This window comes from Penicillium canescens, assembly GCF_028828765.1.
Source record: "Penicillium canescens strain IBT 15451 chromosome Unknown utg000011l_segment0_segment0, whole genome shotgun sequence".
In the NCBI taxonomy this organism is placed as follows: domain Eukaryota; kingdom Fungi; phylum Ascomycota; class Eurotiomycetes; order Eurotiales; family Aspergillaceae; genus Penicillium; species Penicillium canescens.
In genome coordinates, this window is record NW_026703973.1 from 1,052,888 (window position 1) to 1,067,369 (window position 14,482).

The 14,482-nt window shown below is 47.1% G+C and overlaps 7 protein-coding genes across 7 annotated transcripts; 3 read left to right on the forward strand and 4 right to left on the reverse strand.

Annotated features, from left to right (window-relative positions):
- Positions 1–646: 646 nt before the first annotated feature.
- On the forward strand, positions 647–2,340 carry N7446_013130 (uncharacterized protein; the record flags this gene model as incomplete). Its single annotated transcript, XM_058521872.1, has 3 exons — positions 647–855; positions 911–1,879; positions 1,929–2,340. The coding sequence occupies 3 exons, from the start codon at positions 647–649 to the stop codon at positions 2,338–2,340; spliced, it is 1,590 nt and encodes a 529-aa protein (XP_058365349.1).
- Positions 2,341–3,417: 1,077 nt separating this feature from the next.
- On the forward strand, positions 3,418–4,788 carry N7446_013131 (putative C6 transcription factor; the record flags this gene model as incomplete). The annotated part of the gene is made up of 3 exons (XM_058521873.1): positions 3,418–3,747; positions 3,868–4,157; positions 4,209–4,788. 3 exons carry the CDS (start codon positions 3,418–3,420, stop codon positions 4,786–4,788), a joined length of 1,200 nt encoding a protein of 399 aa, XP_058365350.1.
- A 43-nt stretch (positions 4,789–4,831) lies between these two features.
- On the reverse strand, positions 4,832–5,559 carry N7446_013132 (uncharacterized protein). Its single transcript, XM_058521874.1, has 3 exons — positions 5,322–5,559; positions 5,157–5,266; positions 4,832–5,101 (listed from the first exon to the last, which is right to left on the reverse strand). The coding sequence occupies exons 1-3, from the start codon at positions 5,437–5,439 to the stop codon at positions 4,991–4,993; spliced, it is 339 nt and encodes a 112-aa protein (XP_058365351.1). The 5' UTR covers positions 5,440–5,559; the 3' UTR covers positions 4,832–4,990.
- A 129-nt stretch (positions 5,560–5,688) lies between these two features.
- abr2 (laccase abr2) lies at positions 5,689–8,192 on the reverse strand. The gene is made up of 6 exons (XM_058521875.1): positions 7,582–8,192; positions 7,480–7,535; positions 7,250–7,420; positions 7,030–7,200; positions 6,860–6,982; positions 5,689–6,808 (listed from the first exon to the last, which is right to left on the reverse strand). Exons 1-6 carry the CDS (start codon positions 7,771–7,773, stop codon positions 5,761–5,763), a joined length of 1,761 nt encoding a protein of 586 aa, XP_058365352.1. The 5' UTR covers positions 7,774–8,192; the 3' UTR covers positions 5,689–5,760.
- Positions 8,193–8,685: 493 nt separating this feature from the next.
- On the reverse strand, positions 8,686–9,145 carry N7446_013134 (cupin domain-containing protein; the record flags this gene model as incomplete). The annotated part of the gene is made up of 2 exons (XM_058521876.1): positions 8,686–9,061; positions 9,120–9,145. 2 exons carry the CDS (start codon positions 9,143–9,145, stop codon positions 8,686–8,688), a joined length of 402 nt encoding a protein of 133 aa, XP_058365353.1.
- A 1,960-nt stretch (positions 9,146–11,105) lies between these two features.
- On the reverse strand, positions 11,106–12,996 carry N7446_013135 (uncharacterized protein; the record flags this gene model as incomplete). The annotated part of the gene is made up of 6 exons (XM_058521877.1): positions 11,106–11,279; positions 11,336–11,636; positions 11,691–12,238; positions 12,326–12,597; positions 12,654–12,801; positions 12,868–12,996. 6 exons carry the CDS (start codon positions 12,994–12,996, stop codon positions 11,106–11,108), a joined length of 1,572 nt encoding a protein of 523 aa, XP_058365354.1.
- Positions 12,997–13,763: 767 nt separating this feature from the next.
- On the forward strand, positions 13,764–14,202 carry N7446_013136 (uncharacterized protein; the record flags this gene model as incomplete). Its single annotated transcript, XM_058521878.1, has 2 exons — positions 13,764–13,766; positions 13,825–14,202. The coding sequence occupies 2 exons, from the start codon at positions 13,764–13,766 to the stop codon at positions 14,200–14,202; spliced, it is 381 nt and encodes a 126-aa protein (XP_058365355.1).
- Between the last annotated feature and the right edge of the window lie 280 nt (positions 14,203–14,482).

Genomic DNA, 14,482 nt, shown 5'->3' on the forward strand with positions numbered 1-14,482 from the left:
TTGCTATGTTTTTGGCCGATTCCACTGAACTCTTTCAAAATTTACGAACATCAAAATGACCAAAGTAATATTATTACATACAGAGCTACATCTTGTTGATGATTGACTATCCCAGATGCCGAAAGCATGGGCGCATGACTTTCGAGCTTTTGCATCCCGATACTGCAGTTGTCAACGCAGATAGTGGTGTTGAGTTGCCATATAAACCGCAGAAACGCGAGACGTTCACATGATCGAAACTCTGACGTATCAGCAGCAGGGAAACAATGAAAGAAACCCATATTGCATCTAAGCGAGGGCCAAACCTTTATAGACGATCACTTGGCAAATGTGCGGGGGTGGGCCTCGTCCCCAAATAGGGAAAAAGACATGAAGCTAACCCTGCAACTGTTACGAAACAAGGTCAATGCTTCCTTCTTTTCACGAAAATGGGACATTCGATTCGAGGAGAGGCTTCCAAATGCGGCTGGGATTTTCGTATCGACTGATATTGCATCACGTCCCGGTTGTGTTACATTTCACAATAATCCTCGGCACTGACCGTTCCCCGCCCTAGGGGATGCATATGGGGTTCTTTATCTACTGATATTTTGTTGTATCGTGTGCAGGGATTCATTTTGTCTTTACCCCTAAGTGCAGACTGAAGATGGCCACAGAAAACAAACCCAGCTTAGAATGCGTGGAAGACATCTCTCGCGTTAGCACAAGCGAGAACAAGTCGTACATTCCACTATGGCAATCTATCAAGAAATGGCCGAGGATCGTGGGGTATTGTCTCGCCCTAAGTTCGGCGATTCTGCTCTACGGATATGACCTCGTTATCGTGGGAACGGTGGCCGCGATGCCTCAATTTCAGTATACCTCCCAACCCTTAGTTTGACACAGCCAGGATCTTGCTCACATACTGAAGGCTCGTTTTTGGACAGGAGCTCAACGGCAAATACATAATACCGTCTATGTGGCTCTCCCTTTGGAACGTATCGAGTTGCATTGGCATGATGATTGGTTCCATTCTCGGTGGCTATTATCAAGATCGCCGCGGTCGTCGCTTGACCCTTGCGATAGGCAGCTTCCTTTCTGCAATTGCCATTGCGATATGCTATATCTCCGATCTACCCGATAGCATCGAGTCGCGTCGAGGGGCTTTCTTCGCGGGTAAACTCTTTCAAGGGATCTGCATTGGGATTCTTCTGTGCGTTACGCAGACATATATGTCTGAAGTTCTCCCAGTGGTTCTGAGAGGACCTATTATTGCATTTTATCCGATCTTTACACTTCTTGGACAACTAGTCGGGTCTGTCGTGGTCTACACTTCGCTCAAGCACAAAGGCCCCGAATCCTATCGTATCTGCTTTGCGTCGCAGTGGCCATTCTCAGCTGTGCCCTTTGTACTGGCGGCCATTTTACCAGAGAGTCCGACTTGGCTTTTGAGGAAAGGAAGAACGGAGGCGGCTTTGAAAGCACAGAAGAAACTTAACACGGCAAGAATTGACTCGCAGGCTGTTATTGAAGAGTTACAGGCCTCTATTTTAGCCGAACAGGAGGAGAAGAACACGCACAGGTACATTGACTGTTTCAGAGGAGTCAATACACGGAGGACCTTGATTGTTGCTTTTGCGAGTCTGCTGCCGCAGATGTTTGGACTACAGCTACTGGCAAACGCCTCATATTTCATGCAGATCGTGGGCATGAGTTCGACAAATAGTTTGATATTTTTGATTTTGGGCATTGGACTAGGTTTGATTGCGAATGTGGTCAGCCTGTGGACTTTGAATGCTTTTGGTAGAAGGTCTCTCATATTGGGAACTCTGGGTGCTGCCATGGTACTATGGCTAGCCATGGGAATTGCAGGATGCTTCAGCGGTACCGTGATGATCTGGTAGGAATCCGCCATCAATCTTTAGAAGGTTAGTCTAACTTAATAATAGGTACACAGCTATTACCATGATGGTGGTGACCATGGTCTCTGGTCTTGGAACATGGCCTGCAGCGCATGTTGTCGCATCGGAGACTTCCTCGCTCCAACTCCGAGCCAAAGCCCAAGGTATTGGATGGTTTACCTCCGGTGTTGGCACAGGTGTATTCGCTATCATCTTGCCATATATCTACAACGCAGATGAAGGAAACCTGCGCGCCAAGACTGGATTCGTTATGGCTGGATTTGCTGCGGTCGGAATCATCATTTCGTGGCTCACTGTCCCAGAGATGAAAGGTCGGACCCCTATGGAGATTGATCGTATGTTTGCTTTGAAACTGCCGACTCGGGCGTTCAAGCGTTGGGATAGCGATGTTTCTGTCGCGAAAGAGACTGAAGAGTCTAGTCGGCTGCCTCAAACATGATCTTTCCACATATGTGGGGGCCTTTATCGTTGATATCGACCTCACCTGCTCTTCTTGCCCGCGTTAAGTTACTATGGCTGCTACGAATACTTTATCTTCAATAATGCAACGCTTTCCACCTCCCAGATTTGTATCTCCGTGCACCCACTGTAACTAAAGTGGAGCTCCTAGCTCCAGCTTGATCTATCATCGGTCGCTAATTACCCTTTGACTACGACAACACGAGCTTTCCCGAAATTCGTGTACATTTACGGAGTATTTTACTCATTGTGCGTATGATACGATAGGAGGCAATGGAAGTCCATGTGCAATTACATTCCTGCAGATCATGTGGTTACTACATAATTAAGCGTGCATAAAGCATCGGACATCTAGAAACTTGCAATGTGTCGGGCCCCAAAGCGCGGATCTGATACGAGCGCTTTTAGGAAGCGCGGCGACAGATGTATGACTAATCTGCGATTGATCCCCCCAAAAGTTGACTCTTTTCAACACTACTCTCCGTTTAACGCTTATTGTTCACTGTAATCTCCTTTCTTATGATAAATGGCTGATACTTCGGTAAGGAAGAGCTCAACGAGACCCGCGACGAGGAACTCACTATCTTGTGCACAATGTCGCTATAAGCATCTGCGATGCGACGGCGGCAAACCAATATGCTCACGCTGTGAGACGGAGACAAAACAGTGCATTTATCCTCCTTCGCGACGGCGTGGAAACCCAAAAGCAAAGCAGCCGACATATCCGCTTGAAAAGCCAGTCCATGAGAGCTCTGTTGAGTCGTCGTTGGACAGTCATTTTCAAACATCTAACCCCTCTTCATCATCTTCGATTGCTGCTACCGGGGAAACTGAAGCGTATTTCAATTCGAACTCTCAATATTTGGGACTATACTATGAGTCATTTCACGCGGCACACCCTTGCGTCCTGCCACTGCATGTGTTGAAGCAACGACTCACCGATCCGGCAATCCAGCCCCTTCTTCGGGTGTTGTGCTATGTTGGGTCAATTTTTGACAGTTCAGGCCCGTCTGAATTGTGGTACCAGCGTGCCCAAGAGGCAGTGAGTGAAATTCGGATGGCAACTCGGTCTCTCACTGCATTTGATGTTCAAGCTGTACTTCTCTATTCGATCGTCGTTTATTGGTGCAATGAACCAGACCGAGGCGTCGAGCTACTTGATGAAGCGATCCGCATGGCAGTATCCCTCGGAATGAATAGGAAGGAATGCTCTCAGACCTATGGGCATGGCGACCCGATCCTTGAGGAAAGCTTGCGACGAACTTGGTGGGTGATCTACATCACCGACGCCCACATCGCCGGCAGCACACACACATATCCATTTCGAACCAGTAGCATTGATACAACTACAGACCTTCCCTGCGAGGAAGATGAATATGAAAGCGGAGTAAGTGAACTCCTCCACATGTTTATCTCTATTTGCTACTTAGGTGTTAAGGACAAACAACTTGTGCCGTTGGATGCATTACCTCTGCCTTGCCAGCTCTCTAACTGACACTTGTATCAGAACATGCCACCGCCAAGATCAATAGAGGATTATGAGAACCGTGAATTTTGCACCGAGGAAGACACTGAATTTTCGTCCTATGCAGAGCTCATTGGTCTGACTCTGGCAGTTGATCGGGCTTTATCGCCGGGGAGTACGACAGACCCTCAACTCTACATTGCCATGGCTTCCGCCTCTGATACCAGCATTCGAGCGTGGTACAGCCTTCTTTCTCCATCGAAGAGAGAGCCCATTCGGCCTGATGGATCTATTGATGAAGTGATGTTCAAGGCATTGTTCATCATGCACACGTCAGTTACCTATTACTTCACCTTTACATTACATCTCTAACATTTGCTTAGGTACAACATTGAGATTCACCGACCGCTGTCCGCATTAACGCACAGCGCAATTGAGTCTGTCTCACACTGTGCTCCCAGGGCGCCATCAGAGCAACTGAAATGCAACAACGCCAAAGAAAAAGACCTTCACACCCTCAAATGTACGAAGGCTATACACAGCATCGATGAATTGTTGACTCTGCCAACCAACATGAAATCACACTCTCCGTTCATAATTTGCATGATTGCCAATGTGACCATCGCACATCTATCAGCTTGTCGATTTATCTACCATGGCCAGAGATTATCCCAGAGCCGTGAGAAGATTCGTTTGGCGATGGGCACTTTGAAACGCCTCAGTGAGCATTGGGTTTTGGGCAAGCGGACATACCGTGAAATCGGGATTATTGCTCGAGAGCTATTATCGCTGGCAAAAGATACCCCTGTTGGTTTGGGGGGCGTGGGTTTATCTTTCCCAGATCCACCGTCTATTGGTATGCCTGCTTCAGATATGCTACCGGACGGAAATTTCGACTTTTGTTCCTTTTTCGATTCGGCTACATCTGGCCTCAGTGAGCCTAGCTTGCAATTTATTTTGTGACGGCTGTTACCAAAATATAACATATCTCTTCTCCCCTAAATCATCCTAAATCAATCGTCTATTTAGTACGGCGACTGGAGTTTGACGGGGCTAAATTGACCTTCAATTATCGCAGACTAACGAATCGCCACGTATATAAAAGCACATCCAACCACCAAAATATCCGTACGCCAAGTTTCATTTTGAGGGTGATGAACAATCTTCACATCTCATCCAACTCGGGCTCCCGTTCTGGCTCTTTGGCAGGTTTGGCTGATTGTTTCTTCCCCACTGGTATCTTCCCCCGAACGCTGTCGTATATCTCTTCCATCGTCTATCAATCAAATGGTCAATGTCGAAAGATACAGGATGCGTGGGAATGTACTAACGGGATGGTATGATTCCTCCACGCCTGGGTTTTTGTTTCTCCGCTTGAGGATTTCTGACTTCAAAGGAGAGTCCTCAAAGTCATCCGGGAATGAGGCACCGACGTTCACCGCTAACGAAGTATGTCAGATGTTGTGCAACAGGTTGAATAAATATAGCAGCCGTACGCTCATCGTTCCCCTTAGGCTGAGACTCAGCCTTCCCATGCACCGAGGCTCTTGTAAGTCTAGGAAGATAGGGAGCAGAAGATCTGGCCAAATATCGTTTGATAAGAGCGTATTCCATTGTGCTTGAAAGGTGTTCTTGTGTGAACTACTGATTCTGACGTTCCGTTAAGACTTCTTTTAAAAAAACAGCTCAAGCGATATCCATGGCTATAATTATGATGATGATGTCAGTCCCATTACCTTCTGGATTCTGAACTCGTATATCACCGAATAAGTCGAGAGCCATTCACCAAACAAATAATGATGACGTCAGCGGTGTTCTCATACGTGACCAGGTTGGATGGTGGCAGATGATTATATTTGACGAGCCAATTAGAAAGAAAGAAATCACATATATTAAGGACAGGATAGGAAATGATAGAATACAAAATCAGGTAAACTACAGATACTGAGCAGGAACTTGAGGCCAAGCATCTATGCCATCCAGCAACACAAGGCCCATACCCGAAGAGAAGTGTGTCTCCATATGGCAATGCAAAAGGAAAGGGCCCGGGTTCACAACCTGGTACCGAATAGCAATCCAGGCTTCTCCGTTCGGCGCGGTCACAAATGTATCCCGATACAGAGGCGTGTTGAAGAAGCTGTCCGGGCTGCTCTCTCGTGCTTCCGCGATAGATCCCCACCCAAATTTCCCCCTTCCAGCCCCAATCAAAAATGCCTTGTTTGAATGCTTGTGCATCGGGTGCGGTGGCTGGAGTTTGGTTGGCGCTGGGATGGCAAGCTGGAACACAATATCTACCCAGGTGCCATTCCGCGTCTCAATCTTGAGGGAAGAATCCAAGCCAGGTGCTTGTGGGTTGAGAATTACTGGCTCCATTTGGTTCAGATTGGCTGGTAGGAATGATGTTCCGTCCAAAGTCCATTCCCAGGATGAGTTGATCCGTCCGAGGGTTAGGAGATGGAAATCATCGGCCTGATCCGCAGGTAGGATAGGAGGATATGGCGGCAGGGTTCTTGTGTCAAGCGGGATCACAGAAGCCGTGGTGTTGCTGCCACCGTAGTCGATGTATGGCGTCGATTCCCGCTTGTTTTGCTCGCCACCCTTGTAGGAGAGTGTCGCAAAGCCAGAGATGACCTGGTTATCGTGACCAGCGACACGGATGGTGTAGCTGCCAGCTTCCTTGTCCAATTTGACCATGGCAGAGTAACGCTCTCCATTGTAAATGGAGACCTGATGGGCAAGTTGCGGTTCAATGTAGCGTCCATCGACCTCGTATATGTACATCGGGTGCTCATCGATGGAGAAGATGAGAGATTTGAGACTTGCTGCACTGATGAAGTTGAAACTGGCCCATTTAGCTTCCGGTGCCACTTCGAAGACGGAGGTTGGACCATCGCTGGGTGTACATCCGGAGTTCATCCCCTCAGGAAGTAACTCTGGGTGGTGCTCCCAATCACCTTGGAGGACCCGCAGGAATGGATCACATCTAGCTAATATTAGAGTCTTTCTCAGTCGGTCTAGCAAGGTAAAGACTCACCCTTTATCCGTCAAACTCTCATTTACGACCGCTCGGACCGGGGCCGGCTGGAGGTTTGTCAAATATTCAGGGTCTTTGCAGTATATGGAGCCTGCACCATCGATGAGAATGCTATCTGAGCAACTGGTCTTGTCAGCATCGCCCTCTTTCTCTCATACTTGGAGCCTTACAAGATATCATAGCCCGTTTTTTTCAGGACATCCATGTATTCATCGGATGGGAGATGGTCCCAGTCAGACAGCATTACCAACTGGGCATCATGCGCAGCATTGGTCATGGCTGCAATATCGGCGGGGTCGTCAGAGATCATTGCAAATGGTGACTCTCGGTTGGCAGATGGGCTGGTTCTCTGGTTAGAACTGCAATGAAGAAATGCTGGTGCATACGCACCGAATACGAATGGCACCATATAGACCATCCATCATTCTATCCTTGTCATGAGCATGGTACCAGTATGTACCATAAGTCGTCGCTTGCCACCGGTACCGGTACTTTTCACCGGGCTTGATGGCCCATTGAGATAGGCCTGATACTCCGTCCGCCCATGGGGTGTTGGTTTGCCTGGTGTAGTTTAGTATTCTCCGGTTCTCTGGTAGGTTTCTTGCCGAAGGAGGCCTTACTCAATGCCATGGAAATGGACAGATGTATTGAATGGCAAGTTGTTGGTCACATCTATCTATTTCTTTCAGCGTGTGAGATAAACAGAGCACTATCAGACTCACTGTGATCTCATCTCCTTCATCCAGGATCAACGGCGGACCTGGAAACCGATCATTCACGAAGATCATCTCCCTCTCCACTCCGTTCGGTGCACCCTTCTGCCATGTAAGGTCGAGATTATAATGAACTTGGGCTGCCTCAATCAGGGCAGCGGCGCCCATCAAGGTCAGCAACAGCGACTTCGTATGTGTCATTTTCTGTAAGCTAGGTGGGTTTGAACCCAATATTGACGCAAAATAAATTCCCCGCCAGAGTCGCGTCTCGAAAATCCCTGCCAGCCAGCCTTATAATCAGACCTTGTTGAACTCCTTCATAGTTGCCAAGCCCACATTCCTCCGCTCAGCATAACAGCGGGCCCTTGCATTGAACATTGTTGCCAACCACGAGAACTTGATCTCTGTTTTGAGTCCGGATCATAACACTGATCTCATTCATTGAATGTGTGTGTCAGTCGATATACCCGCTGGCATTACTGAGGCCAGGTAAAAACGTCATTTAAAGGTGGAATGACTTTTGTATCGCCGTGGTAGTTCGCGATGTCACTGCAAATAGGTCGAGGTCATCAAAACTTGCAGAAGAAGGATAAATTAGGATTTTGATTGCTTTTGTGCTGAAGTAACGAAGGCGTAGCAAAGAAGGGCCTGGCCTGTGTCCCTATTTGTTTCGCCGGGTTAATTTACCGTCTGGAATGTGGTGCAAGGGAGGACCAGAACACAAAGCGCCAGAATGGCAGGAATAGTTTTTTTTATCATTTAACATCATATGTGGCTTCACTGTTGTCGCTCTCACTGCTAAGAACTGCTGATGATCGTGGCTGAATCGTCTATGTGCAAAGATAGCACACAAGCCAGTTTAGCGATGGCGCCCAAGGAGGACATAAACATTGCATTTTGGCGGTCCGAACCCTTCCAGCAGTACTTTGCTATGAAGAATAGTAAAGCATTAATTGATTTTCTTCACAATGGCATGATGCGGCTCGAAAAATACTCATATTTCCTTATTGCCTAACTGTTTGGATACATAGTCGTGGCACGCATTCACTGTGTCACCCTCATCACGTATATGAACTATAAAGTGTAAGTTCGTCACCGGTGGAGAGTCATTGTTCATGCCGCAGGTCTATACTCCTCATCAATCTGGATGAGAGCAGCCATCCCATCCCTCTCAAAGGCATCGGTATCCGTCACCATGGTAGCGATCAGGGTTGCCGGCTCAGTCTTGCTGGCATTATCGCTGATGCGATGATGGCATCCAGGCGCCTCGAACCAGCTTCCTCCCTTTGGAAACGTCTTCATTGGATCGTTGTTCATCTTGTTTAGAAGGGAGCCCTCCAGAACGTAGGCTCCCACGTTGGCGCCGCCGTGTCGGTGAGGAGGGGTAGAGCTATTGGGAGGGAATTCGACGCGTAGGCTGACGATGGACTTGTTTGGGATGCCTACGAGTCGATAGGAGTAGGCGATCTCGATAGCCGGCATGGGGCGGCTAAGCCAATATCAGCTTGTCATTCAATTTGTCAGCTTGATTGGTCCTCCAATCTTACCTAGGGTCGTAGGTAGGTTCCTGCATTTTCAAAGAGGTTTTGGCTGCTTTTCAGAGGTTGAGATGTGAATGTTCTTGCTGTTCTGTGGTAGATTGAACTGTTCAAATCTAGACTTGGTGGAAGTCTCCAGAGATATATATAGTTGAACAGTCGCCCAACACAATGTAGTACAAGTGAAACTGTAGTCACTTCTTGATTAGCTTATCTGGAACAGATAATTCCGTATAGCCTACAGTGTGTCAGAGTTTAGGATGTCTTTTGTTGGGAACATTATTGAGATAGTAGGATGTCACGATGACATAGTTCACCCGATGCTGATAGGCTATCAACAGGCTATCAACAGGCTATCAACTGACAGCCTACGTATCTTTGGCCCGAGCCATCTACGACACCTGAGGCAGGCCCCCAAAAGTTCACAAAACTATACAAAAATTAATATCTAATACTGCAAGTGAATGCTAAGTATTGCGCCCAAAAACAACTTGGCGTTCTTAGCGGGTGCAGCCCAAGCCTATTGCTGCAGTGGTAGTAGCACTGACTTTGATACTTCTACTCTTTATACATTCTGCAAATCTATACCAAGCCAATCCCCAGAAAACTTTGAATTTCGTAAGAAGCCGATCACAACGCATCAACTCAAGAATTATAATTTCACACCGCCACAATGACCGACTCCTAATTCAGTCTGCGATCTTTGTGAAAGGCCCAGGAAAAGCGCAAATCATGAATGGCTTATCTATTCCTTCACCTGTTATCGGTCAACATCTAGTCAGAACACATGCTGTTGCCGTCAACCCATCCGATTGGATGACCCCAGATACCTCTGCGAGACCAGGCGCCGGAATAGGAAACGATTTCTTTGGCGAAGTTGTCCAGATTGGAGAAGGAGTTCGTGCTCGGTGGTCCGTAGGAGACCATGTAGCTGGATTTGTGCATGGTTATAAGTCACAGTTGGATTCTCATAGGCCAGAATAACTGCAGTACTAAATTCTTCCTCAGGTTGTGCGGCAAACTAAAGGATTGGGCCTTTCCGTAAATATTCGAATGTAGACGCAGAACTTGTCGTATTCTTGCAAGCAAAACCTCATTTGAGGATGTGTCGATACTCGGCATGGGCATCCACTGTGGCACAGGCTTTGTATCAAGTTTTGGCCCTCCGTTTACCACAGGTAGATCCGACATCAACAAACCAGACGATTTTGAAATATGGCGGAAGCACTGCAACAGGGAGTCTTGCGATTCGATTTGCGAAACTGCAGATATCGGATCTTCGGATTGTGACCTACGCTAACGACTCATTCTTAGAGCTGGGCTTCGGGTGTCACAACATGCTCTAGTCAGAATATAGCATGGGTTATCACTTAGGTCTGATGAGATAGTCAACTGTCAAAAGCACAGATGCCGTCCAGCAAGTTTATCACTTGGTGCACGCACCAGGATTATTATTGATCTTGGATTGTGTGGCTAACGAAGATATTGCCAAATTCTGCTACAAATGCTTCACCCCACAGAATGCAACTACTCAATCGTCGAAATATGTCTATGCTTCATTTATGCCAGTAACAAATGTGCCCACTAAGGGAGATCTTTTACCTGTTTCTACGGTACTGAGCACATGGAACTTCGTGTATACTTGCTTTTGGCGACGATTCACTTCCATGGGCAAGACTTGGGAGAATTCTGTGGAGATAAAGCATACATGACTGCTTTCTACTGTCGACTCGAGACGCTACCCGCAATTAACAAGGTACGCCCTATGCACCACGAGATCATGGCAGGTGGATTGCAAGGTGTGTTGGAAGGTAGTTCTCTCGTTCGAGCTGGGAAAGTTCTTGCAAATAAGGTGGTTTATCCCATTTAACAAGGATGTTCGGTCGTTTGACTGTACCAAACAATTCTGTATTTGATGCGTTATTTGTTGATTCTCGCATATAAAACTACTGCCGAGGAGCTAATAAAATAGCCGTTATTATTCTAAGACCAAGGTTACACGCCAGAATCATACTGCGTCACATCATCACCGTTCACATAGCTCTTCCAGTTTGCGCAAGTGGAATTTAGCTGAGCGTAGTCAGTCTCGATCTCTGATTCACGCTCGAGTATCTGGACAGCAAAGCCTTCAGAGGTGTGCCAGGCGATGTGGCAGTGCATAAGCCAGGCCTATAGAAAAAGAATATTAGCAAAGTTGATTCAAACTTTCTTAACGTTAGACTTACACCAGGATTGTCAGTCTTGATTGCAATGACCAAGTAGCCACTAGCTGGCATCATTGCGACATCTCGTCGAGGCGCATTCACCAGCGTGAGACTGTTGGGATTTGAGGAGTCAAATTCGCCATAACCGGAGCCCAGGACCCAAAAGTCGTGACCGTGAAGATGCATCGGGTGGTCTTGGGCGAAAGGAGAATGGATGGCCATATATGTCCCATTTATCGGTCTCTGGAAGATGGATAACTCGCTGCTTCTTGGTCCATGTATCGTTGCCCTCGGCAACTTGAAGCAGGGTTGGGTACTCCCACTAAGTACGGAAAGGAGTCTTGTTCATAGTCCAGAGCAAAGCATTGTCAGTGACCTCGACCGAAACCCTTTAGATGCATCGTAGGTATAAGTTTCCGAGGCATTGATGGCTAGGTAGGGGACAAGGTCCGAAGAAGCTTCATCTGCACATGAATCTGTGTAACCATAGGCGAAAGTAGGCGGATCAGTCGTGGAATTACTATCATACCGGATGATTCCCTTCACATTATCAACAGCATCGGTCTCAGAGCAGGCTTCTTGGGGAATGGCACGTAGCCAGAAATTACCACTCGTAAGGTTCTTGGCTGTTACGATTACATCGTACCGCTGCCCCATGCCTATGCTGAGTTGAGTGGTGTTGTAGGGGTGAATTGGAACAAAATCAGCCGCGATGACCTCAAGGTGGTGACTGTCAATCATGAAGCGGAGGTGATTGTCTGCTGCAGCATTGACAATCCGTAGCCAGTATCGAACTGTTGGTTCAAATGTAGTCTCGAACCGTGATCCGTTTGTATCGTAGGTATTGGTCCCGTTGATCAGACCATTGGGTGCGGTTAGTGGTCCACCAGTAGACGCTTGAGTGACCAATTGGTCCGTCGTTTGCTAAAGAAGTTATCAGTACTTATAAGGTGTTTTCAATCAGGGTGTCAAGAACGTAGTACATGCCTGATACCAATCATTCAGGAAGACATGTCCAAGATCCACATCGTAGTTTGCAGTAGCAGGGCCATTGATCAAGATACCGCCAAATACTCCGTCCCATGCTTGGACGTAGAGATGTGAATGGTACCAACCAGTACCGTATCCGACAGCACGCCAGCGGTAGGTCAAGGAGTCGCCCGAAGCAATAGGGCATTGTGTGATACTTGGAACACCATCCATTCCATCCGTCCAGTTCTGGCGAATTCTGTGGAAGTGAAGACCAGTGCCATTGTTTTGCAATGAATTGGTGAAGTGAACGACTGAATTTATAGACATTAGCTTGCAAGTTTTCAAATTTGATGCGGAGCGCACTTACCAACAGTATCGCCCCAATCAGCAATAATCGTAGGTCCAGGGAAGGAGCCATTGATCAGTTGGACAGGCATCTCAACATCATCTGGCGCGGCGGTAGTGTTTTCAACATTGAACCAATACTCCCGCACAACACCAGTTTCCGGAACTTCCTCGTATTAGGTAGATATAATATGATAGCCATCCTTCCAGCATGTTCTGTCAGATGCACTGTTTACGCACAATGTGTCTCTTGTCGACTTTCCTGGCAGGTTTGCACCCAAAGCCGTGGACAACGAGAGAAGAGACGAAATTAAAATATTTTCTGTTGATTTATCCAAACTTGTTGACGGCACGGGTGTGGCCATACAGCCTATTTGGAGATGTACCTGGACGCCAATACTTGAACTTACTAGTAAAACTAGTTCTCAGTCTTCACCAAAAGTAAATTTCACTGTTTATACTCTCATGCACCGAAATTCCGAGCATTGAGCTTAAAGTTCACCAACCCGTCCCGTTCAATAAATGTCATTAATGGAAAGTAACCGGGGTGCGCGGACAGTAAGGTACAAGGCCACGCCAGCCCACAGACAGAGTGTACCCGGGCAATCGTCAGCTACGCAAACTAAGCTTTGTATGCAGTGTTGGCTCGCAGAGATTTTCCATTAAAATCAAACAGGTCTAGACTGTCAGCCTTGTGAGATTTGGGTTCGGAGATAGGGTTTGAGTAGATCTTGCCTCTATGCGGGAGACTGCCCGGTGATGGCCCGTGTATCAGATGTCTAGGTACGAGGATGGCGAAACATCAGCTGAGATAGTCGACTTTGGGTCCATATGTGGGCCATCTACTGAATTCTGCTAAATATTTACGAGGCGACTCCGTTCAGAGCTGGTCGTCTACTCGTTTGTTTAGGAATTCAAGGCTGCACATTTCACCCACTTGTCTTTCTCTAAACAAGGGCAGCAGAATGCACGTATCCACCTATTTCTATTGTTTCCTTGTACAAGCTTGCTTTAGCAATGCGTTTGCAAGCCCATCTCGCCATGTCAAACGTGGCGCTGAAACAAATGCTACACTCTACGCATACGGATTGAACTCCTCCTCGTGGCCCATTGCTTATGGACTTGATGATGGATGGTATGCGCCTCTGATTAGCTTTGTACTTAAACTCACAGATACTTATATCACTTCCTAGGCCTTTTGTATATTACACAAGATCCGGACGACAGCCAACGTTACTCCGCTCACCTGCGATCTTGCCTCCATCACCGGCGAATGCTGGATCGCCAACGCAACCTTCGCGAATGGTACTGCTGCAGGATCAATGTTCATCGAGAAGAATAATACAATGGGTGTCTTGCCCATTACCCGAATCGCCTATGTCAACAGAACTGTGACGGGATTTGCTCTGTTTGCCTCACAATTGGTATATAACAGTAACACTGAACTTGAAGTTCAGTTCTGGCCAAAGTCGACTGATACTGCTGGTGTTTATGGGCTTATTTGGACTCCAGACGGGGAGACTCCAACTGGGGACTTCCCAGTTGTGGTAAAGACTTCGGAGGATTCCTAGACTATGGAAATTTAGGGAACTTTGTCAAACTCTGTTACAGTTCAACGAGGGATTCTGTGCCACGTATCTGATAATTGGGAGGAGGTGCGAGTTTATTCATCACTCAGAGTACTACTTACTCACTTGTGGGTCTATGTAAAATTATGTGCCCGTAGCGTGGTAATACTTGAGTAATGAATATGTGTTTGGGCATGCTAGTTGTTTGCTCTACGCTTTCTGAATGAAATAAATGATTGTTTCTCGAATGGCTCCTAGAATTGAAATAATTGCTTGGTCAGTA

What these genes read in the sequence shown, in the direction of transcription:
- abr2 (XM_058521875.1), bottom strand. Translation starts at nt 7,773, where the DNA reads ATGACACATACGAAGTCGCTGTTGCTGACCTTGATGGGCGCCGCTGCC. An exon ending in AAAACGGGCTATGATATCTT is followed by an intron (nt 6,983 to 7,029) that starts GTAAGGCTCCAA and finishes TGACAAGACCAG; the next exon opens with TTGCTCAGATAGCATTCTCA. An exon ending in GAGAGTTTGACGGATAAAGG is followed by an intron (nt 6,809 to 6,859) that starts GTGAGTCTTTAC and finishes AATATTAGCTAG; the next exon opens with ATGTGATCCATTCCTGCGGG.
- N7446_013132 (XM_058521874.1), bottom strand. Translation starts at nt 5,439, where the DNA reads ATGGAATACGCTCTTATCAAACGATATTTGGCCAGATCTTCTGCTCCC. An exon ending in GCCTAAGGGGAACGATGAGC is followed by an intron (nt 5,267 to 5,321) that starts GTACGGCTGCTA and finishes ATACTTCGTTAG; the next exon opens with CGGTGAACGTCGGTGCCTCA. An exon ending in TGGAGGAATCATACCATCCC is followed by an intron (nt 5,102 to 5,156) that starts GTTAGTACATTC and finishes TTTGATTGATAG; the next exon opens with ACGATGGAAGAGATATACGA.